At 39.2% G+C, this 26,398-nt stretch overlaps 1 protein-coding gene across 4 annotated transcripts in view; it reads right to left on the bottom strand.

The window, feature by feature from the left end:
- The window catches only part of USP48 (ubiquitin specific peptidase 48), an 88,326-nt gene that overhangs the window by 25,939 nt on the left and 35,989 nt on the right, over positions 1 to 26,398 (bottom strand). Inside the window, exons 8-15 of one of the 4 annotated variants that reach the window (XM_003364443.5) lie at positions 25,842 to 25,924; positions 17,106 to 17,285; positions 14,394 to 14,522; positions 13,182 to 13,331; positions 8,829 to 9,026; positions 6,592 to 6,706; positions 5,519 to 5,649; positions 2,130 to 2,201 (exon numbers count right to left, since the gene is read on the bottom strand). In XM_003364443.5, the coding sequence (XP_003364491.1) occupies positions 2,130 to 2,201; positions 5,519 to 5,649; positions 6,592 to 6,706; positions 8,829 to 9,026; positions 13,182 to 13,331; positions 14,394 to 14,522; positions 17,106 to 17,285; positions 25,842 to 25,924 (1,058 nt within the window). Of the gene's footprint in view, positions 1 to 2,129; positions 2,202 to 5,518; positions 5,650 to 6,591; positions 6,707 to 8,828; positions 9,027 to 9,853; positions 13,332 to 14,393; positions 14,523 to 17,105; positions 17,286 to 25,841; positions 25,925 to 26,398 lie in introns of those variants that run through there. The other 3 variants (XM_005607376.4, XM_023635565.2, XR_011436525.1) reach the window with 3 other exon arrangements.

Here is a 26,398-nt window from a genome sequence, read left to right as displayed (position 1 = left end):
TAAGCAAGGTCCAGTATCCTGCATCTCACCTCCATGGTCACGGTACACTGACAAGTGATGTCCACAGAAACAATAGTCAAAAACTATTCTTTTTAAATACTAGATAAAGTATGGCAACAAAATGCCAGAGTTGCAGATCAAGCTAAAGATCTAAAAAACAGCTCCCGTGTACAATTCCTGACGGGCTGAGTGAAGCACGAGCCCTGAAATCACATTCAGCTCCGCAACGCTTCCTAGTCAAAACTGTACCACTGAAATGACAAGATGAGACAAGAGGTGGGAGGACAGAGCAAAAGTCAGGGAGTGAAGGAGGAAGATACAATCGGAGTTCTGGCACAGTTTCAACCAGCTGGGCAGCACCGAGCACGAAACTTAGTATTCTGCTACAGATTCCTCAACTCTCAAAATGGAAGCACTTATCCCATGTCCACACTCTGCCATGAAGGTAAAATAAAAGAGTTGAGGGGCTGGCCCCATGGCCAAGTGGTTAAGTTTGCACACTCCACTTTGGCGGCACAGGGTTTCAGTGGTTCGGATCCTGGACGTGAACATGGCGCCGCTTGTCAGGCCGCGCTGAGGCGGCATCCCACATGCCATGACTAGAAAGACCCACAACTAAATATACAACTATGTAATGGGAGGACTTGGGGAGAAAAAGCAGGAAAAAAAAAAAGCTGATATGTTGATATGAAAGCATCTTTCAGCTATTTACTTCACCGTCCTTTATTTACTTAATCTGTCTACCAATCAGGAGGTCACATCTTCTCCCACATTTGTGCTCCTACTGTACACTATTAGTGTCAAGGGGACAAACCAGAAGGCAGGGTGATGCGATGGGAAGGGCAGATGGGCTTGGGACCACAGAGAGCCAAATCCACATCCCAAGATGACTCCCTCCCCTTCCTAGTTGTGTGGCCAGGAAATGAGAATGCCACCCAGCCAGTGAGGTGCAATGAGCTAATGTCCAGGAAGATCAGTATGAAGTACCAGTTAAGTTGCAACTATTATCACCAGTGTCACCAAGGACCCTGATACAAAAGTGCTTAGTGTGCACAAGGATAAGTGAGAGACATCATGTCCTGGTTCACAATGAATTGATGAAGTAAGAACTAAAATTAGGAATTTATTAGGACAGACAAGAATCCTGAGTATTAGCAATATATTAGCACACAACAAGAAATGCACAGATGTAGCTGAACAGTTTTAACCACTGCCATCCAAACTTCTCTGGGTCCAGTTTTTCTCAGGATAGAGGGACTTACACCAGTAGAAGGTTTTGAGAAGTAGATGCTTGTTTGAATTTCAGAGTTCTAATAGAAAGGAAAATCATGTCTCATATGTAAACTTGCAAGTTTATTAGAAGTGAGCACTTGCGGCCGGCCCCGTGGCTGAGTGGTTAAGTTTGTGCGCTCTGTTTTGGAGGCCCAGGGTTTCGCCAGTTCGAATCCTGGGCGCGGACACGGCACCACTCATCAAGCCATGTTGAGGCGGTGTCCCACATGCCACAACTAGAAGGACCCACAACTAAAAACATACAACTGTGTACTGGGGGGCTTTGGGGAGAAAAAGGAAAAATTTTAAAATCTTAAAAAAAAAAAAAAAAAGAGAGAAGTGAGCACTCATGAAGACCAAATAAAACATAATAAACAAATACATTGGATTAATAAGGATTCTGAAATTATTAAGAGTATATATTACACAGCTGCTAGTTGATAATTATCTAAGAATCTATACCAGAAATAGCCCTAATAATAAGAAATACGCAAACACTGTTCTCAAAGTGTTCAAATTAGACAAATACAGTCATGAGAAATAAGTGAAATTCTTCCCATCAAACTTAGAAAGCCCTTCAATGTGACAAGTGACAAAAAATTTCTTCTCCTCTAAATATGGGCAAATCTTTTTTTGGGGAGGAGGGAGAAAAGGTGTGCGGGGTGCTGGCATGAAAGCAGATGGTAAGAGCTAATAGTTAAAAATATCCAAAACAAGTACAGTTTAGAAAACCAGTCACTCCATCATGGCCGCCATATTAGGGCCTAATACCTAAGAGAAAGAGCAAAACATTTAAGACAATATTTATGAGATGCTAAAGTCACACTAACAACGGAAAATCTATGCTTCCAGCTTACCATGTGGACACAGAATATCTTCATTAAAATTTAATTCCTCTTCTTCTTCTTTTCTTTCTTCCTTTGATTCATCTAATCAAAAGAAATGAAGATAATAACTGCTCTGGCTGTTGTATTTAAAGTTCAAAGTAGCAGAGATATTACGCCGCACAATTCTGAACAAAGAAAACTTTAAAACAGAATCTAAAAATTAGACCCAAGTGATTCCTACACCGTTCTCCCAAGAAGTGTTATATTTCTTTCCCTTAAAAGGGAAGAAAAATATCTGAATGGCAGTTTTACTTTTTAAAGATTTAGGTTATGCAAGAAGATGTGCCTTTTTTCAAACTGAAAAATAATTTACATATCCTTCCATTAATTCTAGTCAAGGTTCTCAGAATACTGTGTCATAAACCAAGTTAATCACTGACATGTCATGTCATTTGCACCTACCTATTCTTTTAGGGGTTGAAAAGAAAGCTTTAGAGGCAAATGCAATAAGGACTTAACCTTTAACGTCAAACATACATAATAAGACTTTGCTTTTCCTGTTAATATTTCTCTTCCAGTATCTTCTTCTCCTACTCATCTACACCATGTCACCATCAATTTGCAGTTGTGTGTACCAGCAACATGATTGAATAAAAGAAGTGTTAAGTCAGGAGATTAGAATAGTTATCCACGGGTTTACCAGATTAAGTACATAACACATTTTTAATATACTTAATATATATAAAGAATATTTCCTAACCATGTAAAAAGCTCAAGTAGAGAATAGGCAAGTGAAGGACATGACCAGATGGCTCCATCTCTTCTGTCACACACACATACAAATAACTTCTCAAATACACAACGATGATCAACCTCAACGAGAATTTTGAAAGCCATCCATAAATCCTGACACTGCTAAGTCATTTTTCGTATATCAAACTGATAAAAATTGATGTGACTGGTGTACTCTTTATGTTGACAAAAGAATGCAGAAACAAGCTCCCAATACACTTTCTGGAGGAAATTTATCAATATGTGGCAATTATAAATGCGTATAATTCTCTGTCCCAGCAACCTCTAGGAATTTATTTTTCGGAAATAATTTGAAAATTATGCAAAGGTGCAGGTACAAGGACACACAAGGATGCTTACTGCATCTGTGCTTATATAACAATGGTAAAAAACTGAAACAGAACACATAAATAAACACAATACATCCACACAACGAAATGCAACCACTAAGTAAAATGAATCGTGCACTTTGACAGAGGAAGAATGCACAACTGTGCCCATACAAGTGCCATTATAAAAAGCTACTGTTGGGGCCAGCCCAGTGGTGCAGCGGTTAAGTGCACACGTCCCGCTTCAGTGGCCCAGGGTTCGCCAGTTCAGATCCCGGGTGCAAAGGTGGCACCGCTTGGCACGCCATGCTGTGGTAGGCGTCCCACATATAAAGTAGAGGAAGATGGGCACGAATGTTAGCTCAGGGCCAGTCTTCCTCAGCAAAAAAGAGGAGGATTGCCTGCAGATGTTAGCTCAGGGCGAATCATCCTCAAAAAATAAAATAAAATAAAAAATAGGAGCCGGCACCATGGCCGAGTAGTTAGGTTTGCACGCTCTGCTTCAGCAGCCCAGGGTTTCACCAGTTCGAATCCTGGGCGCAGACATGGCATGCTCATCAGGCCATGCTGAGGTGGTGTCCCACATGCCACAACTGGAAGGACCCCCAACTAAAAAAAATTACACAACTATGTACTAGGAGGCTTTGGGAGAAAAAGGAAAAATAAAATCTTTAAAAAACAAACAAACAATAAATTAAAAAAATAAATAAATAAAATAAATAAAAAATTAAATAATTTTTAAAAGTAAAAAAATAAAAAGCTACTGTTTGCAGTGATTGTATCTGGTGGAAGGGCTTTCAGGTTTTGCTTTGTTACTTCTGTACTGTTTCAAGCTTTTAAAATCTTTGAATGGAGGAAGGGGGAGAAGAGGAGCATATTACTCTGAAAGCAACATGAAAAATATATATATATTTTTAAAGATTTTATTTTTTTCCTTTTTCCTCCCCAAAGCCCCCCAGTACATAGTTGTATATTCTTCGTTGTGGGTCCTTCTAGTTGTGGCATGTGGGACGCTGCCTCAGCGTGGTCTGACGAGCAGTGCCATGTCCGCGCCCAGGATTCGAACCGACGAAACACTGGGCCACCTGCAGCGGAGCACGCGAACTTAACCACTCGGCCACGGGGCCAGCCCCATGAAAAATATTTTTAAGCTAGGACAACATCAAGGCACTCTCTGTTATGGCAACCAACTTTACTTAAAATCAAGGGTCACTGATATATAAAGAGGCTTAATTAAATAAGCACCAAATAAATACTTAACACACTGGGTCACATGACACCACTAAAAGTATGGTTTTTAAATGGCAGGACAACAAAATTACAACTAATGTTAAGTTCATGAATTACACAGCACAACAAAATATTTTAACCAAAAGAAAAAACATCTTCACATTTGAAAATGTTAAAAATCACACCTTAAAACTAACTGTGGCTTTGGTGTTTTTATTTTCTCAAAAAGTACTGATATGGGAAGATCCACAACAAATAAAATGAAATGATATAAAACGCTTGAGTCAGAAAATACAGAATATTTCAGCAAAAATGTTAAAAACATTAAAATGATAAAAACTACATATGTAGGTAAATACTAATATTTGGAGATAAGAAAATTAAGTGAAATAATTGCTTATGGATTGTTAATGGCACCTTTGAATTAGTAAACGGATCAAACCACTAGTTTCCATTTTAAATCTAAAAATAGTTTCTGTGCATTAATTTCCCTTGATAGCTTAAAAAACACTGATTATAAAATTAAATTTAGTGCTTGACTTACATTAACATAATTTCCTATTTGAAACCATAGCTTCAGAAAACTCAGGAAACTCAGAAGAATTTATAAGCAAAAAGCTATTTAAAAGCTGCCTTCTCTCCTGGATGAGAAAGTGCAGAAGCACAAGCTCATTTACTTGCCAAAGGCAGCCTGTAAGCGTGGCAGATAGTCTGTAACTGCAATGTACTGAGCTTACCATAAACTGCAATTTGCAGCACTTACCTTTCTTAAACATTTTAGTATGGAGAAAAATTAAAATTAATTTTGCACATGATTAACTAGAGAGACCCTGAGCCCAAACTATGACAGGTTATAAAGAATTTCTCATTATGAGCTGCTGAACCTTTGCTCAATTTCAATAGCTCAAAAATCTTGTATTTGTTCTGAGACAGTTTTGAGAGCTTTAGGTTTAATAAAAATTGTCTTTAAAATTACACGGATGGGAATGAAACAATTCGACTAAAAAGGAGTGTTTGCAATTTTGTGGTGTAATTCGCAAGCATCTACACGAAGCTTTTAAACATTACCTTTATTCAACGTGCTGCCGTTCATTTTCCCATTGCTTTGGTCTGCGTCACCATCTTGCTCATCTAATTGTTCCAGAGCTAGCTGGCGCCAGCTGCGCAAGGAGGATTTTCCCACCCAAAATCCATCATTGCTGAGGAACAGAGAGAATATGAAATCATTCAAGTGATGTTTCCTGACATCCTCCTCCCTCTCTCCTTGTAAAGGCCACGAGCACAATGAATGATAAACATTCAACATCTGCTGCTGTACACACAGTTTTTTTAACCCGCTTCCTAACCGTGGCCATTTTTACTCCTCACTACTGAATTGCAGGTACCAAACATGTATTTCCATCCTCAATCTTACCCTGTCTCTCCCAACCCTCATTTACATTCACACCAATCACACCAATCAACTGGCCACTTTCTTCCACTTGATTACTATTCACAACTTCACGCAGCTGTGCCTTTCAGCGCACACACAGGCACTCACATATCCGTCCATGTCTACACACAGACGCACGTTCAGGGGACTCAGTAGCCTTCTAAAAAATCTTTGGGAAACATACAACTGAAACTAAACACAGACAGAACAAACGCCATCTGATTCTACTGGTTCCCGAGTCCAGAGGTACTCTGGGGGAGGTGGGGTGTTTGACATATTCCAAGTACCCTGGATGCTTCTGACAAGGACGCTCCACTGGGTATCAATTGTTAACACACTTACTTCACCCTCTCTAAAGAGGACACCCCCAGGCCTGCAAGGATGATTTCCCAACATAAGCTTTCTATAACCCCAAGCCAGAACACAGGCTACCACTGTGCCTTGGTTTGGTCAGGCCTCAGATCCACGTCTCTGCTTCCACCCTGCTAATGGATGGAATACAGCGCAAAGCCTGTGACTCAGCTTTCTTTATCTTGGCCACAGAGGCAGCGACTGCAAAATTTAATCTGGCTCTGCCATCCACTTCATCACCCTTCTTTCTTCTAAAAATCCCAACTCCCTATTATCCATAAATAATAATAAACTACTTGGTTACTACCTCTTGAAATTTTTTTAGCTTATCATAAACAATATACACTGTGTAACATACCCCTTTACTGTTACTTTTAGCAGATTATTAACAGTTTTATAATCTTCATTTAGTTGGTTCTTCAGACGCAACACACGACAACGTTCTACCACACATTCCTTACACAGGGCTTTCACTAGAGGCGAGAGAGAATGAAAGGAAACAGTTTATTCACACACAGGTGTCCTGCTAGGAAAACGTTTTCAGCACTTCACAAAACACAGAAGAATTCTAAACTAAAGTCACACCTTTTGACAACATAGCAAATTTGGAATATATCCTAAATGATTTTTGTAATATAAATATCAAGACAGCAACATTGTTATCTGCACAAAGAATAAGAGGAAATGGGGCCAGGCCCCTGGCCAAGTGGTTAAGTTCACGCACTCTGCTTTGGCGGCCCAAGGTTTTGCCGGTTCGGATCCTGGGCACGGACCTAGCACAACTCATCAAGCCATGCTGAGGTGGTGTCCCATACACCACAAGCAAGGACTTACAAGCAAAATGTATACAACTATGTACTGGGGAGCTCTGGGGAGAAGAAGAAGAAAGAACAGAAAAAGAGTAAGAGGCAAAATATAATACGCTAAAACTACACCACAAAATATGGTATTTTACAAAGTTTATATGCAAAGTTTACAACACTATAATCAAATAATTCAGGCTCTAAAGGGGGAGGGGTAGTCAACGTATCTGACATAAATGTAATGTTTAAGAGCTTCGTGTGGGTTAACAACTATTGGAACACCTCAAAGCACAGAACACTAAAGGGAAAAGAAAAATCAAGGGCCTGACTTAAAGATTTTATTTTTTCCTTTTTCTCCCCAAAGCCCCCCGGTACATAGTTGTGTATTTTTAGTTGTGGGTCCTTCTAGTTGTGGCACGTGGGACGGCGCCTCGGCATGGCTTGATGAGCAGTGCCATGTCCACGCCCAGGATCCGAACCAGCGACACCCTTGGCCATTGAAGCGGAACGCTCGAACTTAAGCACTCGGCCACGGGGCCAGCCCCTAACGGCCCGATTTAAAACACACAGTTCTAGGAATCACATGAAATGTTGATTCTTTGAAAGATCTTCTTATTGCATAATTTAGTGATTACGAATCAAAAACAGAAATTTAGGGGCCGGCCTGGTGGCACAGCAGTTAAGTGCATGTGTTCCACTTCAGCCTAGGGTTCGCTGGTTTGGACCCTGGATAAGGACATGGCACTGCTTGGCAAGCCATGCTGTGGCAGGCGTCCCACTTTTTTTTTTTTTTTTTGGAGGAAGATTAGCCCTGAGCTAACCACTGCCAATTCTCTTTTTGCTGAGGAAGACTGGCCCTGAGCTAACATCTACACCCATCTTCCTCTACTTTATATGTGGGACGCCTACCACAGCATGGCTTTTGCAAAGCAGTGCCATGTCCGCACCCGGGATCCAAACCAGCGAACCCCAGGCTGCCGAAGCAGAACGAGGCATCCCACATGTAAAGTAGAGGAAGATGGGCACGGACGTTAGCTCAGGGCCAGTCTTCCTCAGCAAAAAAGAGGAGGAGTGGCAGCAGATGTTAGCTCAGGGGTAATCTTCCTCCAAAAAAAAAAAAACAATTTAGAAAGAAAAACTCCAGACGTGTACAAGAGAAGGCCTAGATCATGTAGTTAAATGCCAGCTTTTATGCAGTAAGTTGTGTACACAATAGCACTTATTTAGGGAAAAGGGGGTGGTGATGATGGTCATGCAACTTTGTTTTTAGGCTCATCTATAGATTGGAGGAGGCCTGTGTTGCCAGTTGCTCATTAAAAAGAAAAATGTTTCAAAGAGAGGCAAAAAGAACCAAACAGACTACGGATATTAATTATGTGGTTACAGGTATTCAGGGTAGAATCAAGTAGCTTTCTTTCATAAACTGAGTAACAATCTACAGATCTCACACCATTAGGAAGTCACCATAGCAGAGAGGCATAAGACTTGTACTCTTCAAGTATTCTGAAGAATATTGTATAAAGTAGCAAAATACTACCCATATGGTTTTCTCAAAAGTATCTTATTTTGTCTGTTTCAAGAGGGAAGAGAACAACAACAAATCTCAATGAGCAACATCAGTTTCCTTTGTAACATTATAAATATACCATGTATAATGCTGCTTAACTTCTTTATTTAGCAAATCCATTTTGCAAAGTGTAAGGATCATTTGTAGTGTCTGGCATGGTTAAATGACCTAATGAGGAGTTAATGCATTACTCTCTTTCTACGCAGAGAAGACATCTTGAGTTACCAGTTAGTCTTGGTCCTCCTCCATATCGACTGTAGAAAATGTCAGCCGCATACTCAGAGATTCTCTTCATGATCGATATTTTATCAGGATGAAGTTTGTCATGGGAACACAGGCAAGCGTGATTATCGATAGGCTTGGTGGGCGTCGATTCATCCAACCACTTCTGCAGCCACTCAAGAGAGACAAATTCATAGGGCTCTGAGGAAGAGAGCAAGGGAAAGAGCCTATGTATTTTTACAGCTTTTTGACTAAATGATACATTCATTTTCCTCAAAAGACAATGCAAACTCTGTCCAAAGTTAGCAGAATCAGAAGACTCATTGTTCAGGGGAGATGTTTAATGCGTACAACACAAAGCTCCATTTCACTACCCCTCTTCTGAGCTCAAGGAGCTGTGCACTACAGGGACGAGCCTGCACAGTGCCCTATGAGATCGGCTGGTATTATTAACCACATTCTACAAAAGAGGCATCCACAGAGAGAAGTGTCTTGCTTGAAAGCACAGCAGAGCTTTGACCAGGACACCCGTGATCACTGACTACAAGCCACGCTCCACACTGGCTCGCAAATCACGTAACTTCATCCCCTGCCATGTTTATTTCATACATGATTTTCATAAATACTTTTCATCAATATGTGTTCTCCATCTGAAAATTAAACTGAGAAGCCTGAGTTCTAAGTTAGAAATTAACCTCATCAGCTGTAACTGCACTCTGACAAGACTGCTTCAACCACTGCACTTTCCTTCATCCAAGATGCTGCTGACTTGATTAAAAGGTATTTGATTTCCCCACCCAAATCTACAGCATCGTCTATTCATTACATCATTACGTATTCCAATAAAGTAAGCTATTGTAAACAAATTCCAGGATGAAATGCACCAGAATGGAATTATATCAACTTTGAAGTCGCAAAAATTAAGACAAAACCAAACACCTCCAAATGAGTTTTAATTTGGGAAAACAGAGTCCCAGAGTTCCCTAAAAGCCAAAATTAAAGATAAAGGGCCAGCTTTGATTACTTACAAAGATCTCCAGTGAGTCCCAGCATAAAACATAGAAGAAAACATACAGAGGTTGAATTTATATATTTGTATTATGTACTACTTCTGATGAGATCTGAGGGGTAGACAATTCAACTCAAAGCCCATTTTGACCAATTTTATACTTCCCTGAGAATTACAACTCTAGGAAACTAACTCTCACTTTAAGTTGAGTATAGAACATTTAAATTTTCACAAAAACATAATTTGGAATTACTGGGTCCCTTCTTTGTGCTGAAACCTCACAGCATCAACTGCGAGCCTTCTGATCGTCAGCTCTGGGCAGCTGCACAGGAAGAGCTCAGGACTGCGAGTTGAGACCAAGGTCCGCTCCAAGTTCTGTCACCAAGAAACTGAACTTGAGCAAGTCACTTAAACTCTCTAATGCTTCAGGTCTTTTATATGTAAAATGAAGGTAATAATACCTGCCCTTCTACCTACCTCACAGGGATGTTGTTGAATGTAAAAGATAAGATATGTGAAGCATTTTGAGCTTTTTGGAAGAAAAGAGATAATAGAAAAGTTAATTATACATCCACACAATATATAAAAGAGGAGACCTTAAGATTCAGTATAGGTAACATGGTTGTGACATCTTACAATACACAATGATACGGTTAATTAAATTCAAAATACCTCCCAATTTCATTTGCTGCTTATCAAGTTTAATCTGCCAGGGAGAGAGGACACTGGGTATCTTAAGAAGCAAAGATAAATAACCCCTATCCAAGAAAGCAAAATGAAACTCTTAGCATATCTAATCTTTTCCCAAAAACAGTCGCTTGGATTACAATTTTTAGTAATCTGAAGGCTATCAGAGGAGAGAAATGAGAATGTGACACTGAGCAACATTCAAGAATAATTTGCCGGGGTTTCTGGTTTCTCCAGCCACTTGGGAGGGGTGAACAGGACAGTCCCTGCCATTGCCAACTGGAGGACAGGCCATGTGATTCCTGACTTTCCGAGGCGAGGATGGCAGGAAAACTGAAAGTGCACAAAGCACTCCTCGCCAAGGGGCGTCTGCTGAAATTCCAAGCCCAGGTGATGAGAACCCTGACCAAGCTGTGACTCAAAGGCCGTTAGCTAAAGACGTTTTCCAATCCCCTACAGGCCCGCAGAAAACTTGCAAGTGAAGCTGATTGTTTTGGTTTTGAGTAGTTTAATATGAATTCAATATAAGATATGAAGATTTAAAAAATCATGTATGATTTTATAGTAAGAATAGGAAAGAAGAAAGCAGACACTGGGCCTCTAATTCTGACGTAACACCATACTTAAATTAACTCGGCGCGTTTTCCGGATTTAGGGTGCCAGTTTTAGTGTGCTACAGGATCCGTGGAAGGAAGAGCGACTGCGGTCACAGGGATCTGTCTTTCTTTTCATTTTCAATCTCCAGCACTATAAAGAGTTGTATCGATCTCTGCCAAGAGCTTCCCTGAGAATCAGGGTCCAATAGTTCGGGCAAATCCTGCTTGCGGAAGTTCCTACACTAGATGTTTCTGCACTAGAGACTCCGGGCAGGTTCTCAGACATGTTTTCTGTTATTTGTGATTCAGTAAACGACCTAAGCATCACCTTCCAAAGGCAGGGATAACCAAGACCAGAGGGAAATGAGAATTCTCTCCAGTTAACAGGTCGGAGATAACGAACTGCATAAAATCTCAGCATTTGAAAAACCGGGAAAGCAATTGTTAAAATGTTTGCCAGAGGGAAATGTACATTTTGGTTCAAAGTTATTTATAATTTTTTTTAAATGCCTGGATATTGAACATAAGGAATTTTCTTTTGGAAAGCTTTGAAGTTCAGAAAGATTGTGGCATCAAAAATATTTGAAACACTTTACCTAGAGATAATTCAAGATTATTTAGAGATAGTTTATTTCAATTTAAATAAAAAGAGCCAAAGGTTTCTATTTTAGAATAAGTGACTCTTCTTTAAATATGTTCACAAGCAAAGATAAGATTTAGAAAATGCATAACAAAAGACTTCGGTTGGCAGCACAAAACCATGGCCATTAGCTTTGGGATTTTACACTTTAGGACAGCATGGGCCCTCTACTATGCAAGTTTACTGCAAATGGGAAAAAATCATAAAGCTCATAATTGGTATAATACTTTTACCAAGAACGTAAGCACAGGTTCTTACAGACTGAATGAAAACAGCCAAGAGAAGCACAAGTACGTGTTAACTTGACCGATAACATCTCTGGACCAGAGTTTTAAAGAGCAGTTTTCAAGAGTGGTTCAAAAGAGCATTTTACTTCAGATGCAGTAAGTACCCTGCTCTTGTCCAGTGAATACAGAAAACTGTGAATAAAGTTCAAAAAATAGATTTCTAGGTCCCAACTCCTTTGAATAAATTTAGAGATTTGAATCATATGTTCATTTCCAGTAAAATTAAGGTCAGTCTAATTCTTTAGGTTAACCCTGACCCTTGGGACAGAGTAAGAGGTTACAAAGAAAGGTCAGAATCAAATTAAGATGTAGTTTAGAAAGAACTTTTAAGAGTTATTCTTAGCAATTTATCTTCATCTTTTGTCTAAAGTTATACCAATGGAAAATTAAGATATCAAAAAGACAAAACCACAAGTACAATTATGCTTGAGTATTTATTTTCTAAAATTAGGATTAAATTGCCTCTCTTCTTTAAGTAGGAATTGGGTATGGGAAATTCATGTCTATGAAATGACAAAGACAACAGATCATTACAAATGGCATACCAGCCTTAAAAAGTTGATGTTTCCTTTTTGAGGCGCTAGGTAAACTTGAATAAACATATACAGTAAAGGGATGAGCTAGATTAAGTGGGATAATTCGTACGAAATTAATGGTCAGCAGAAAGCTTTCCTATTCTTAGCATAATATTTGATATTAAATTTCAAATTAGTCTAATAGTATCATAAAAGATAGTACTCATATCAAAGAATGCCTGGTAATACTGTCAATGCACAAAGTATGCAAGGAAACAGAACAGGAGAGTTGCTTCCATAGTAACCCAATCAGATTTTTCCTTAAGAACAAGCTAATATCTCACAAAAATATCTACAAGAGTCATATATGCAGAGTGCTGACCTAAAACCTTATAATTTATTAAGAGCTTCCCATTTTTAAAAGTACATGATAATGAAAAGTATATGTAATGCTACACATCAAGTTATTGCTTGCTGGTTTACATAGTGATTTTATAGCACATAAGCTGGCATTAGTGGATTATATGAAAAGGTAGGGGAAAGTTTGTTCATACACATTTGTGAACATAAAAGCAACAAGGCACTCAATGGCAACAGTGCTGTCCCAGAATATCTTACAGACCAGCTCCAGCAGGTAACCTTTGGTACAGCTCCTTGACCTCTTCGTGCTTTGCTTTTCCTTTGTCCACGCTTTGCTTACGCATCTCGGCCATTTCAATACACCACTCCTCAAACTTGGAATTATCCCGCTCCACCAACTCTTGAAGAAAGGCTGTTCAAAACGGAACAGCAAAAAACTTTATCCTGTTTTCAAACACATAGAACCATGCTAATCTCTAAATTATATCGAATAATGGCTAAGATTTTGATGGCAACTTCCTACTGTGGTCTCCCTTTCTGTTAGAGATCTCCAACCTGAAAGCCAAAGTAAAACTGAAGACAGCAACTGGAATCATACGAGGTGATTCCCTCATCTGCTTCTCCGTGATGTCATCAGCCAACTGGAACCATCAAATGGCTCAGAAACGCCACTCCAAAGTAGACAGTGCCACAGAGCATAGAATGGTATTAGGTAAAATAACAACTAAAGGCTGCCTTCAGGCCAGCAGCAACTCTTGCATTTTCTTTTTTTTTTTCCCATAAAAAAGAGGGGGCTGGCTGGTGGCATAGTGCTTAAGGTCACACACTCCACTTCAGCAGTGTGGCCCAGGGTTTGTGGGTTCAGATCCTGGGTGTAGACCTACACACCACTTATCAAGCCATGCTGTGGCAGCTTCCCACATACAAAATACAGGAAGACTGGCACAGATGTTAGCTCAGCATGAATCTTCCTCACCAAAAAGAAAAAAAGAAAGAAAATTGATAAATGACTGGCTAAAACCCACAAGTGCTTTAAAAACTGAAGAAAATAAAACTAAACTGCTCTTTAAAAACATTGATTCCTTATAGGATTGATTACCTTGATTAATTGTCTTGATTACCTATAGGATTTTTTTTTTTAATTGCTTTTACTTTTCTTTGGGTTGAAGGTCAGTGGAATAGTTCTGTTAAAGGCTCTCTTATTCAAAAAACTCACTACTTTAAAGCGAATTTGTGATTATACCTACCTTCACCAACATTTATCAGATGCAATCAGCCTATTGTGATAAATGAAAGCAATCTGTTCTTGTCACTGACCTTTGAGGCATGGTATTCTAAAATATTTGCCTTCACAACTGGAGGGACCCACAACTAAAAATACACAACTTTGTACCAGGGGAGCTTTGGGAGAAAAAGGGGGAAAAAAAAATCTTTAAAATATTTGCCTGACATGTAATCCTGGAAAATTGCTTACCTGGTACCTGCACAGTTGTGTTGGGTTTTTCTTGAGTCTGCAGTCTATAAACCAACATGTATGCATTTCGGGAGCAGTGGGTTCCTTTGCCACACTTGGGTTTACGAGTCTGGGACTTAGAAGGCTCTGCTGAGGTACAGAAATCAAAAGATAATTACATTAGAATGCCTACAGGCTGTTCATTCTTTTGGGGCGGGGGGTGGGTGCAGAGTAAACAATTCCTGAAATACACACTCCAGACACTTTAACACGGATCCGAAAGATGGAACTGCAATGCAAACTGAGCAGGCTCTTTGGATGTTTGAACATTTAAACAAGTTTATACCCCACTCTTCCCGCCCATCATAGTCCATTTTTAAAAGATAATAAGAAAGTACTATTTTTCATGAGGACAAACCTGGAAGAAAAGTACGGCTACTATAAGTTTACTTTGATGTTGGCCTTAAATTATAAAAATAAATCCAGACTTAATTGCTCAAAAAAATAAAATGGCACATTCAAAAGAGTGAGTGAAATAAGTGCCAATGAGCAGCAAGATTAACCACTAAACTCTGTCCATTCAGTAGCAAGTGGAAAACGTTATTAAGTGTTTTACATGGCAAGTACATCACATGAAAGTGATCTTCAGATTGGGTTTGACCACCCCAGGGTAACCTTCCAAGGGGTGTGTGGGCATCGATAGTTATGAGGAATCAATACCAGATCCTCAGTTCACCATGTGCTTTTCTAAAATTCATCTGCCTTGAAGTTGAGGTTCCACTGATGGTTTCCATCTTTCCTTCCTCAGTCATTCGTCTCCCACTTTACAAAAGAAAGATACAACCTCACCCAGTGACCAAAAAGTCCCATTCGTGTCATTAAAAGATATATTCACAGTAAAAGTTTTTGGGTTTAATTTAAAATTTATAACATATTAATGTGATCAATTACATAGTGATATTTATAATTTAAAAAAAAGCTCAATCCAGAACTTTTTAACTACTTAGGGCTTTGTGGTTACAGAAAACTTAGCATATTTCATTACAATAAAATTCCACAGGGTCAGTACAATGGAAATACTAGTACAGGAGAAAAGAGAAGTATTAAAAATGCCCTGCTATAAAAAAACAGACCAATTCACGTATCTTTGAGAAGAATGATGTGAGTGTTCGAATCTGTTACTTAATTTCATTTGGACACTCTTAAAAGAGTGATGCTGCAGTTTAAGTTTCAATATTTATAATGTCAGAAGTTACATTATTTGGAACTATTTAAATTTATGATGAAAACTGTTGGAATTCAAAATGAGTAAAGCAATACAAAGTTGATCAATATTCTTATAGAGACTACAGGAACAACAAAGTCTGAAGACCACTGTCAAGGGAATTAAAAATCTCAGGACGCACATGGAAGAGGAAGTTGGTCATTTCTAACTGAAAAGTATTAAGACTTAAGATGTTCATTATTCTGTATAAGATGGAATATAAAATGATTCATAAAAGTTCATGACAGAATACAGTAATGAATGACTAGCGGAATTTAATGAACGAGTATCTGCTATTTTTGATAAAAAGAAAACAACCGATGAAAGCTGTGATGTAAGTTGCATGTAACAGTGAGAGAGATTAAAACGCTGAAATGGGATCCTGACAGGTGCAGAGTCTTTCTCCTGGACAGTTTTAAAGTTTAGGACTTCTATACGTAGAAGATAGACAGGAGCACCTTAACAACGCTCTTAATCCTACAATTCTCTGACTAAAAATAAGATGGATCAAATAAGCTGAGTAAAGAACAGTTGAATGAAACAAAAATTATTCAATTTAAAGCTACATGTCAATTTCGTTCCTAGTAAGGGTATCACAATAAGAAGAAATATTAGCAAATGTTAAGAACTTGGGTATTACTGGGTAAACTGGGAGCGAGATTGCCGAATGTCTATAAGCACCTGCATATGATTTAAAAGTAGAGAAGACCTGGGGCTGGCCCGGTGGCACAGCAGTTAAGTTCACACGTTCCTATTCCCATTCTTTTTCTCTTATTTATCCCAGTCTGAACCTCACCCAAAAATGACAAACATGGTAAGAAAGCGATGAAAACCTCAGCCAAGATGGCCCCTACTAGAAGTACTGTTCACTCCTTTAGGGAATAAGCGTGTATTTTGGCCCAAGAAAACTGAGGTGATGAGAGCTACATCCTAGGATCCTATTTCAAGTACTTTTTATGGCACACCTCATCACTAGAGAACAGCAAGCAGCTTACTCCCCAGACGCACTGCTCCGCGCTCCAGGGAAGGGATAAGACACTCAATGGGGAGAAGCAGACACTGTTCTTGGAGCGACGTTGCCCTGCTATAGTTACTTCCCCCAGGGAAATTTCCTGGCCCAGAGCAAAGGACTACAAATCCTACTATATTAAATCTACTGTTCATCATTTTTAGCTTAATACTCACCAGCCTCTCCCCTCCCCACACACAATTAACCTGAAACTGAAAATTAAATATTTGCCTTCAGACTGTACTGAAAACACGACATTATGTAAACCATCTCTGGAAAAGAATCATTTTTTAAAACACTCAGCATTGCTAATAAAAGATATTCAGAGATTTTATATGTGTTTAAGACATGCAAATATCCTTGATAGTTCCTAAAAATCTTGGGCCATAAGTTATCACAAATATTTCCAGTAAAAAAAAATTTATATTTTAAAAGGGCACTCACAACTTAAAGGTTTTACCTAGATCTTCCTCAATCCCTAGTTGTAATTTCTTCCCCTCCATCTTTTCTATGTCTTCGTCATTAAACTTATACCATTCACCGGACTGTGGATCTTTCACATGGGCAATGTAGTGGCCAGAATAAGCACTCACTCCTCTGTGTATGAGAACTGCACTGAGCTCATACACATAGGACCCACCTAGAACAGAGAGGGAGAAAGGGAAAGAAATTTTGATTAACAATATTTCTTCTTATATCCTGAGACTGAATTGTAAAGATTACAATTCTTTGTACACCTGATAGAATTTAAAACCTGTCACACCTAAGACAAAAAAAAAAATTAGGTCCTACAAAATAACGTAGTAGACATTGTCTTAAGCAGCTCACTGTATTAACTCTCCATTCCCTCTGCAAAATACACAGATGAAAAGCTATGGCATTCTGGGCACCAGGGGTTAGGAAGCTATTCTGCATCATATTTGGCCCTTCTGCATAAGCTGACTGAGACATGTGCTTCCTAAGAATCAACTTAATATTCTCCAACTGACTACAAAAACTACACAAACTAAGGAGATATGAGTTCAAAACTAAAAAGCTATTGTTTCTAGAAAAAAGGAAAAAATGTTTTAGAAAAAATTGGAGGTAAGTCATTAAGAAAAATTGCTTGCAGCGGGCCAGCCTGGTGGCACAGTGGTTAAGTGAGCAAGTTCCACTTCAGCAGCCCGGGGTTCACCGGTTTGGATCCTGGGTGGACACGGCACAGCTTGGCAAGCCATGCTGTGGTAGGCGTCCCACATATAAAATGGAGGAAGATGGGCAGGGATGTTAGCTCAGGGCCAGTCTTCCTCAGAAAAAAGAGGAGGATTGGCAGCAGATGTTAGCTCAGGGCTAATCTTCCTCCAAAAAAAAAAAAAAGAAAAGAAAAATTGCTTTCAAAGTAGGGGTAGTCAAGACAATTGGAAATGACAGAGGAGAAAACATTAAAAATCTAGAATGATTCTGCACTCAGATTTCTTCATACATATTTTAAATTCTTATTCTACTTTAAATAAAGAAAACCTACAAATCACAGCCTATATATTATACATATGGTTTAGGCAAGAAGAGAAGGCTTTACCCATACGTCACCATATCAGCAAATGAATGCATTTACACTTTAAGATAAAATATTTTAAAGTTCGAAAAAAATCTTTTAAAGATTCTAAACTGAAACCAATTATAGAGAGGAAATTATGTATGTGTTGGAAAAGAACACTTCACCTTTTGTTACTAAAAATTAGAAAACAAAAACTTTATTAGCATTCTCACAACACAGACATAACCAATATCAATATTGAAACCTGAAGTTTTTTATAAAAAATATATCATTAATATCCTTCCACATCATTAAACATTCTAAAAATTATTTATGATGACTATATACAAGTACTGAAATATACTGAACCACTCTCACGTTGTTGGACATTTAAACTGGTAGCATTTTAGGGCCATTATAAACAACAATTCTCTTTGTAGTAAAAATCTTTGCACATCTTTGACTATTTCATCATTATTTCCTTAAAACTGCAATGTGTCAGTCACAAGGTATGGCCAATCACCTTAAAGAAATAACAAACATGCTGGACAGTTTTGGGCATGAAGGATACAGCAGTTAACAGAAATGACAAAGTCCCTGCATTCCTGTCGCTTGGTGGGGGACACAGAAATGCAGATTAATACCTGGACCAAAACCCACCTAACCCACGCCAGCTGAAAATGATTTAAAACACTGGATAAGATAAAAATATTTTAAATCTTTTAAAATACATTCATTAGCTGACAAGAAAACAAGAATTCTCAGAAGCCAAGTACTATGTGAAGGCAGGAAGCTAGGAAGGTAAGAACAATGAAAACAATTTCCTCCTGAGAGTATTAGGTGAATCTGGATCAACCTGAACTTTGTTTTTTGACATTGAAGAGGCTTGTGGGACCAGAGATAAAAGCTAAGGTCCATAAAAGGTGAGGAGTCTAGCAGGGGACTCCCACCATGAAACTAGGGTTCTTCAGTTTAAGACACAGAAGAAATGAACCCACCCTGCACAGGAAACGGTAGGAAAAAATTATCTAATTATCTGCCTTATACTTACTTTGATACTTGGCAGTGAGAAAAAAAACAAATCTCCCATCACACCTTCTTAAGAAACTAGCCCTCATGAATATTTCTACCAAGAATTCACACTACCTAGGAAGTCAGAAAAACCCTAAGCCAAGAGTTTACTTAAATGTGGTCCTGGGATGAGTGACAGTCCTAAGGAATACGAATTCAGTCAGACACACACACACATCATGTAAGGACACAAGTCACTATAACTGAAAGGGAGCAAACACAACAGATAGAAAAACAAAACCCACCAAGATTTTCATCTCAGTTACCAGGAAAAGTAAAAATAAATCAACAAATGGAATGTTAAGGATGTTTAAAGAAATAAATGACGGAATTAAAACTGAAAGTAAGGAATAAGAGTTTATAAAAATGAGGGGCCAGCCCGGTGGCACAGCAGTTAAGTTCACACGTTCTGCTTTGCCGGTTTGGATCCTGGGTGTGGACGTGGCACCGCTTGTCAAGCCATGCTGTGGCAGGCATCCCACACACAAAGTAGAGGAAGATGGGCACAGATGTTAGTTTAGGGCCAGTCTTCCTCAGCAAAAAGAGGAAGACTGACAGCAGATGTTAGCTCAGGGCTAATCTTCCTCAAAAAAAAAAAAAGAGAGAAAGATTATAAAAATGAAAATCAGATATGATAAAGAACCAAACTGAACTTCTAGAAATGAAAATTACAATAACTTAGACTCAAAAACTCTACAGAAAGGTCTAACAGCAGCTCAGGTTCAGGTGAACAGAGAATCAACAAAGTAGAAGGGAGAGTTGAAGAAATTACACAGAATGCAGGACAAAACAACAAAGAGGTAGGAGGGCCGAGTGAGAAAGTCTTAACATACATCTAATGGAATTCCAGAAGGAGAAGAGACAAAATTTTAAGAGAGAATGGTTGAGAAATTCTTGAATGCTCTTGTAGGGAGGTTAAATGTGTTAAAAATTCAACCCAGGGGCCAGCCCTGTGGCGTAGTGATTAAGTCTGGAGCGCTCCTGCTTTGGCGGCCCAAGTTCGCAGGTTCAGATGCCAGGCACAGACCTATACCACTTGTCAGCCATGCTGCGGAAGCAACCCACATACAGAACAGAGGAAGACTGGGGCAGATGTTGGCTCAAAGCTGGTCTTCCTCAAGCAAAAACAGAAAAAAAGAGGGAGATTGGCAACAGGTTGGCTCAGGACTAATCTTCCTCACACACACAAAAATTAAACCCACACAGGTCAGTGACATGGCAGAACACCAAAACCAAAGAAAAAGATCCTAAAATAAGACAAAATAAAACAGGCTACCAATAAAGAACAATTAGGCTGCAATCAACTTCTCCACAGCAACGAAGGCCCCAAGACAACAGAATCTCTACGATGCTGACTGAAAACGTCCCCACTTAGAGAAAATAAACTTCACAAGAAGAAGACAGACATTTTCAGACAATGATCTGTGAAAACAATTTGTTGCCAACAGACCCTTAATAATTTTATAAGCTCTAATTCAAGAGAAAAAAGTGATTCCAGAAGGAAAGTCTAGAATACAGAAAGGACTGATAAACAAAGGAGGTGGGTAAACTAAACACCAATAGTCTTACATATGATAAAGCATACTAGGAGTTTCTTTTTTTAAAAAATAGGTAGAACGAAAATACATATGAAAAATAATTTAGCAGAAGATTGATTTCTTAGTGGCTTGATGTCCTTGTACTGTTTTTAGAGGGTAAAGGTATTAACTCGAGTTAAGTATGCATGTTATAATTTCTAGGTTAACTACTAAAAGAACAAAATAGTTATCAGACTATCCTAGGCTAGCCCCACCTGGTGGGCATCTCCACACTCCACATTTTAGGCCTTTCCTGGACTCACCCACCCACTGTTCTTTCTACTCCACTGTACTCTCCTAATTACTGCATGGTGAAGGTGAACCAAAGACAGCCTCTCCATCTCCCCAACCTCAGGACACCATAAAAAAACTCCTTAGCCCTGAACAGAGGAACAGAAAGAGAATGGAAAAAAAATGTCAGGGCATTAGACAGGCCTTTATACTTGGTTCTTACAACTTGGGTGAGCAAGGGGACCTCAAGCACTGAACTCGGTTTGTGATGATACCTAACTAGCAGGGACCCCCAGGTGCCTGGCAGAAATAAAACTAAGGTATCTGTGGAGGAAGTGGCATCATCCTGGCCCTAAAGGAATTCCCATAAAAAACTTTGCATAGGGGCTGGCCCCGTGGCCGAGTGGTTAAGTTCGCGCGCTCCGCTGCAAGCGGCCCAGTGTTTCGTTGGTTCGAATCCTGGGCGCGGACATGGCACTGCTCATGAAACCACGCTGAGGCAGCGTCCCACATGCCACAACTAGAAGGACCCACAACCAAGAATATACAACTATGTACTGGGGGGCTTTGGGGAGAAAAAGGAAAAAATAAAATCTTTAAAAAAAAAAACAAAAAAACTTTGCATATGCAACAACCAGCAAGCAAAGAAAACCAAGTACAAAAAAACAATACAACATTCAAAGAACCAGCTAAGACAGCAGAAGCAAACCTGCCCAATACTCCAACAAGGTCAGTCATGGATTACAAAACTAGGCTTTCTATGTTTAGAGAAATGAGAAGCTTGAAAATGGTATAAAGTTAATAGGAAACTATAAAAAGTGACACAAATTTGAATTAAAGGAAATATCAATAATTACATTAAGTGGAAATGGACTAACAGATCCAGTTAAAAGATCAAGTTGGATTGAAGTTTTTGTATAAATTTGAAATTCTCCAACACAGAAGAATCTGAGAGGCAGACGGACGCATCTATGATGGTGTCTTTCTCCAGCTATCTTCAACAGTTCAGAGGAAGGAGCAGAGGCCGTAGGTAAGACTTAACCATGGGTTAAGTTTCGCCTGGCAATATTCCAAGAGGAGAAAGGGTAAACTAAACCATAACATTTAGGGATGCAAACTTATATAGGGAAACACCAAAGCAAAGAAAAAAGGAGAGGGGGTGAGTGCACTAAAAGTCAGATCAGCGGCTGCGTTTGAGGGAAGAAGCAGCTGTAACTGGGAGCGGGGTACAGGGGACTTCGCAGCATGGGAGATGCTTCCTTTCTGGACCTGGTGGTGCTCAAGCAGACGCTCATCCTTAATAATTCTCCCAGATGTACATTTACGTATTTGGAACTTTTACAAATGTCGTATATTTTATAATGAAAGGGGGAAGAGGAGAGAATGAGATGCATGAAATCTAAACAATGGAAGGACAAGGTAGGCTATGACCTTCAGAAGGGCTGAGGAAGGGTGGAAGACAAGACCACTGAAGGAGAGAAGTTGTTATGAGATCAGCTGGAAAAATGTCTACAACAGGAGTTCTTAATAGTATTCCCTAAATTATTAATGAACACAATAAAGCAGAGAAGTATTAGCAATAACTATGACTTTATTACTAACACATAGCACAAAAATTTTCAAATCACATTACCACTGTTAACCTGATTTATTCTCATCAATGCACTACACTCATCAACTTCAGAATTATGGTAGTTTTGATCAGCCACTGGAACCTATTCTGTAAGGTGCCCCTATATTATTGTATCACGAATTTGCCTTAGCATTTTGATAACTATATTTAAATATATTTTGTTTCTTCTGACATTCTATGAATGAAATTCAGTCACCAGACTCTCAAAGTGGTCTACAGGGATATCAAAATCCCCAAGAACTATGGCAGGACGTGAGTTAAGAAGTCAGGAGCTAAATGTACAAGGAATGAGGATCCCTCTGTCTATAGATCTTTTACACCTGCACGCTCACCATCTAAAGAAACATGTGAATTCTCCTTCTAAAAACAGTTCTTCTATGTGCCAGCTCTGCTGGCGGGATGGTTAGGTTTAGCCTGCTCTGCTTCGGCAGCCCAGGTCTGGTCCCCCGTGTAGACCTATACCATCCATCAGTGGCCGTGCTGAGGTGGCAGTTCACACACAAAAAGAGGAAGACCAGCAACAGGTGTTAGCTCAGGGCGAGTCTTCCTCAGCAAAACAAACAAACAAACAAAACACAAAAAGCAGGGCCAGCCCGGTGGCACAGTGGTTGGGTGCGCATATTCCACTTCAGCGGCCCAGGGTTCACCGGTTCTGATTCTGGGTGCGGACATGGCACCACTTAGCAAACCATGCTGTGGCAGGCGTCCCACATATAAAGTAGAGGAAGATGGGCACAGATGTGAGCTCAGGGTCAGCCTCCCTCAGCAAAAAGAGAGAGGAGGATTGGCAGTGGATGTTAGCTCAGGGTTAAGCGTCCTCAAAAAAAAAAAAAAAAAAAAAAAAGCAGGTCATCTTTTAAATCTATCCTCTCAGCTTTGTGTGGATGTGTGTGTGGAGACACAGGAATAACAGAGGAAAATATAAATACTGGTTATCTGAATGATACAATTACAGGTGGTTTTTATTTTTCTTCTTTATGCTTTCTGAATTTTCCAATTTATCTACAATGAACCAAACCCTATGCAATTTTAACAAAAGATAATTTGCTTTTAGATTCTACCTGTATAAGGTAGAACATCTGTACAGCAAACATTACAACCCTACAAAAGACAGGCCTATAACTCCAAACTACTGGATTAATTTTACCAATCCTAATTAACAATTCTAAAATAAGAAGAAATTATTTATTTCTCTATTTAAAAACTGAGAGTTTGCTACATTTAGTAAACCAACACAATAAAATTAAGTATTTCTACAGGTATTTTGACCTATCAAGTCCATTTGAAAAATATCTTCCTTGTTTTCTTTCCAGTACAAATTGGACAAACATGCAATGCATTTCATAACGATAATAAGAACTACTCAAACTCCTATAGCGGAGTTAAGGGAAGTGCTAATTTTACATCTGCTAAGTTTCTGGCCCCTGAGAAACCAGGGCTGTCAGACTTCTCCAATTTCAAACAATTGCCTGAACAAGGAAGCAGGAAGCAAACTACTACACGAAATGAACCACAGCTAAGTTTATCCTTTCAGCCAAATGTAACAGTAACAAAGTCCAGCAGCAAAGTCTATAAAAATGCTTTCTGGGGCAGGGCCTGTGGCCGAGTGGTTAGTTCACACGCTCCGCTTCGGCAGCCCAGGGTTTCGCCAGTTCCCATCCTGGGCACAGACACGGCATGGCTCATCGAGCCATGCTGAGGTGATGTCCCACATGCCACAACTAGGAGGACCCACAACTAAAAATATACAACTATGTACCGCGGGGCTTTGGGGAGAAAAAGGAAAAATAAAATCTTTAAAAAAACAAAACGCTTTCCTTATTCCATGGAGGTGCAAATTTTAAACCACAGTACCGATAGAGCATCACACATTTTAAAGCTTAAATATTTAACACATCACCCTCAACCTCCCCAATCATTTCTTTTAAAGGTTTTGTTTTATGTCTTGTTTCTATTATAAGCTGCCTCCAGAACCTTTTTGTGCAAAGAGAGTTTATGATATAATTTCTATATAAAAAGTTTCAGGGGCCGGCCCCATGACTGAGTGGTTAAGTTAGCGCACTCTGTTTCTGCGGCCCAGGGTTTCACCATTTGGATCCTGAGGACGGACACGGCACTGCTCATCAAGCCATGCTGAGGTGGTGTCCCACATGCCACAACCAGAAGGGCCCACAACTAGAATATACAACCACGTACTGGGGGCCTCTGGGGACAAGAAGAAGAAAAAAGAAGACTGGTAACAGATGTTAGCTCAGGCGCCAATCTTTAAAAAAAAATTTTCATAAACTTTAAGATCAATCTTAACAGGGAAATAAAACAGGTCTTCTAGTCAGGGCAAGAGAAACAAAAGGGCAATTTTTAATTTTTCCTCTAATAAGATTCACCCTGTTTGGTAAGGTGAAGACCACCAAAATAGAAAAACAGTAAATTATTTCTTGTTCAAACTATGTCACAGCATCCTAGAGCTTATCAGTGGTCACAGACAGGAAAAATTACAGCATAAATATTGCAATTATGCCACCTAATTTTTTTTGTTGTTGTTGTTTGGGTTTTTTTGAGGAAGATTAGCCCTGAGCTAACATCTGCTGCCAATCCTCCTCTTTTTGCTGAGGAAGACTGGCTCTGAGCTAACATCTGTGCCCATCTTCCTCTACCTTATATGTGGGACGCCTACCGCAGCATGGCTTGCCAAGCGGTGCCATGTCCACACCTGGGATCCGAACCCATGAACCTGGGCCACCGAATTGGAATGCGCGAACTTAACTGCTGCACCACCAGCCTGGCCCCCACCTAATGTTTCTGATAAAATGTTAAAAAAAAAAAAAAAAAAAGATTCCGTGAATGGAGGTAGCTCAGAGACTTAATGTCATGAGGACATACAGACATGGTACTGGGACTAATGGATCAAGTGTGGGTTCAGGAACAGTAAAATACTTTTTTCATTTTTTATTCTTTTATAGTCTTAATTAGGTAAATACTGATGAACCATCTAATCTTTATTATGTCCTTACAGAAAGTGAAAGTAACGTTTCGGCCCACCTAAAAAGCCTTTGTTCCCAGACAGCAAATAAAATTTAGTAGTAAACTGCTATTCTGTCTTCATCACAAGCAGATCACAAGTTACATTCTCTGAACATGCTAATCATCACTGCTCAGCAAAAACATTACCTTTATGTTCCACATAAGGCTCCATATCCAAAATTTCTGAGAAGCCAATGTAGGTATTCAGCTTTTTCTTATGTCCAGTTTGCCTAACCAAGAGGAAAGCTAATTATATTTATATTTAAAACAATCATAAAACATCGTATAAGCTCTATCAGCTATTTTAACAAACTCCATAGTAGGCAGGTAGATTTCATTTAGCAATCTCGCCCAAAAACCTGTATGATGAGCAGTAAACATAACACTTGTCTTATAATTGGGCAAAGGATAACCAATAGATTAAAAGGTATAAATTTAAAGTGCTGATTCCAAATAAAACACATTTCCAGAAGTCTTAATTTAATCACACACAAAAAACCCCCACGGATGCTCCTGCTTTACAGAAGGAATGCAGATGTGTAAACATCACCTGAATTTAACACTAAAAGATCTAGTCCCATGGGGGTGGGGGATCGTTTAAGCCGCAGAAATTTTACTCTAGTTCTTACACAATAATACAGAATGTAAAGGTAATTCCGTTCCTGTTTGCTTTTCCTATGCAGTTTTTAACAATTTCTCAGAAT

The sequence above is a fragment of the Equus caballus genome, chromosome 2 (genome assembly GCF_041296265.1).
Source record: "Equus caballus isolate H_3958 breed thoroughbred chromosome 2, TB-T2T, whole genome shotgun sequence".
In the NCBI taxonomy this organism is placed as follows: Eukaryota; Metazoa; Chordata; class Mammalia; order Perissodactyla; family Equidae; genus Equus; species Equus caballus.
The sequence above is the reverse complement of the archived record's forward strand: the minus strand, read 5'-3'. Positions and strand labels throughout refer to the sequence as shown.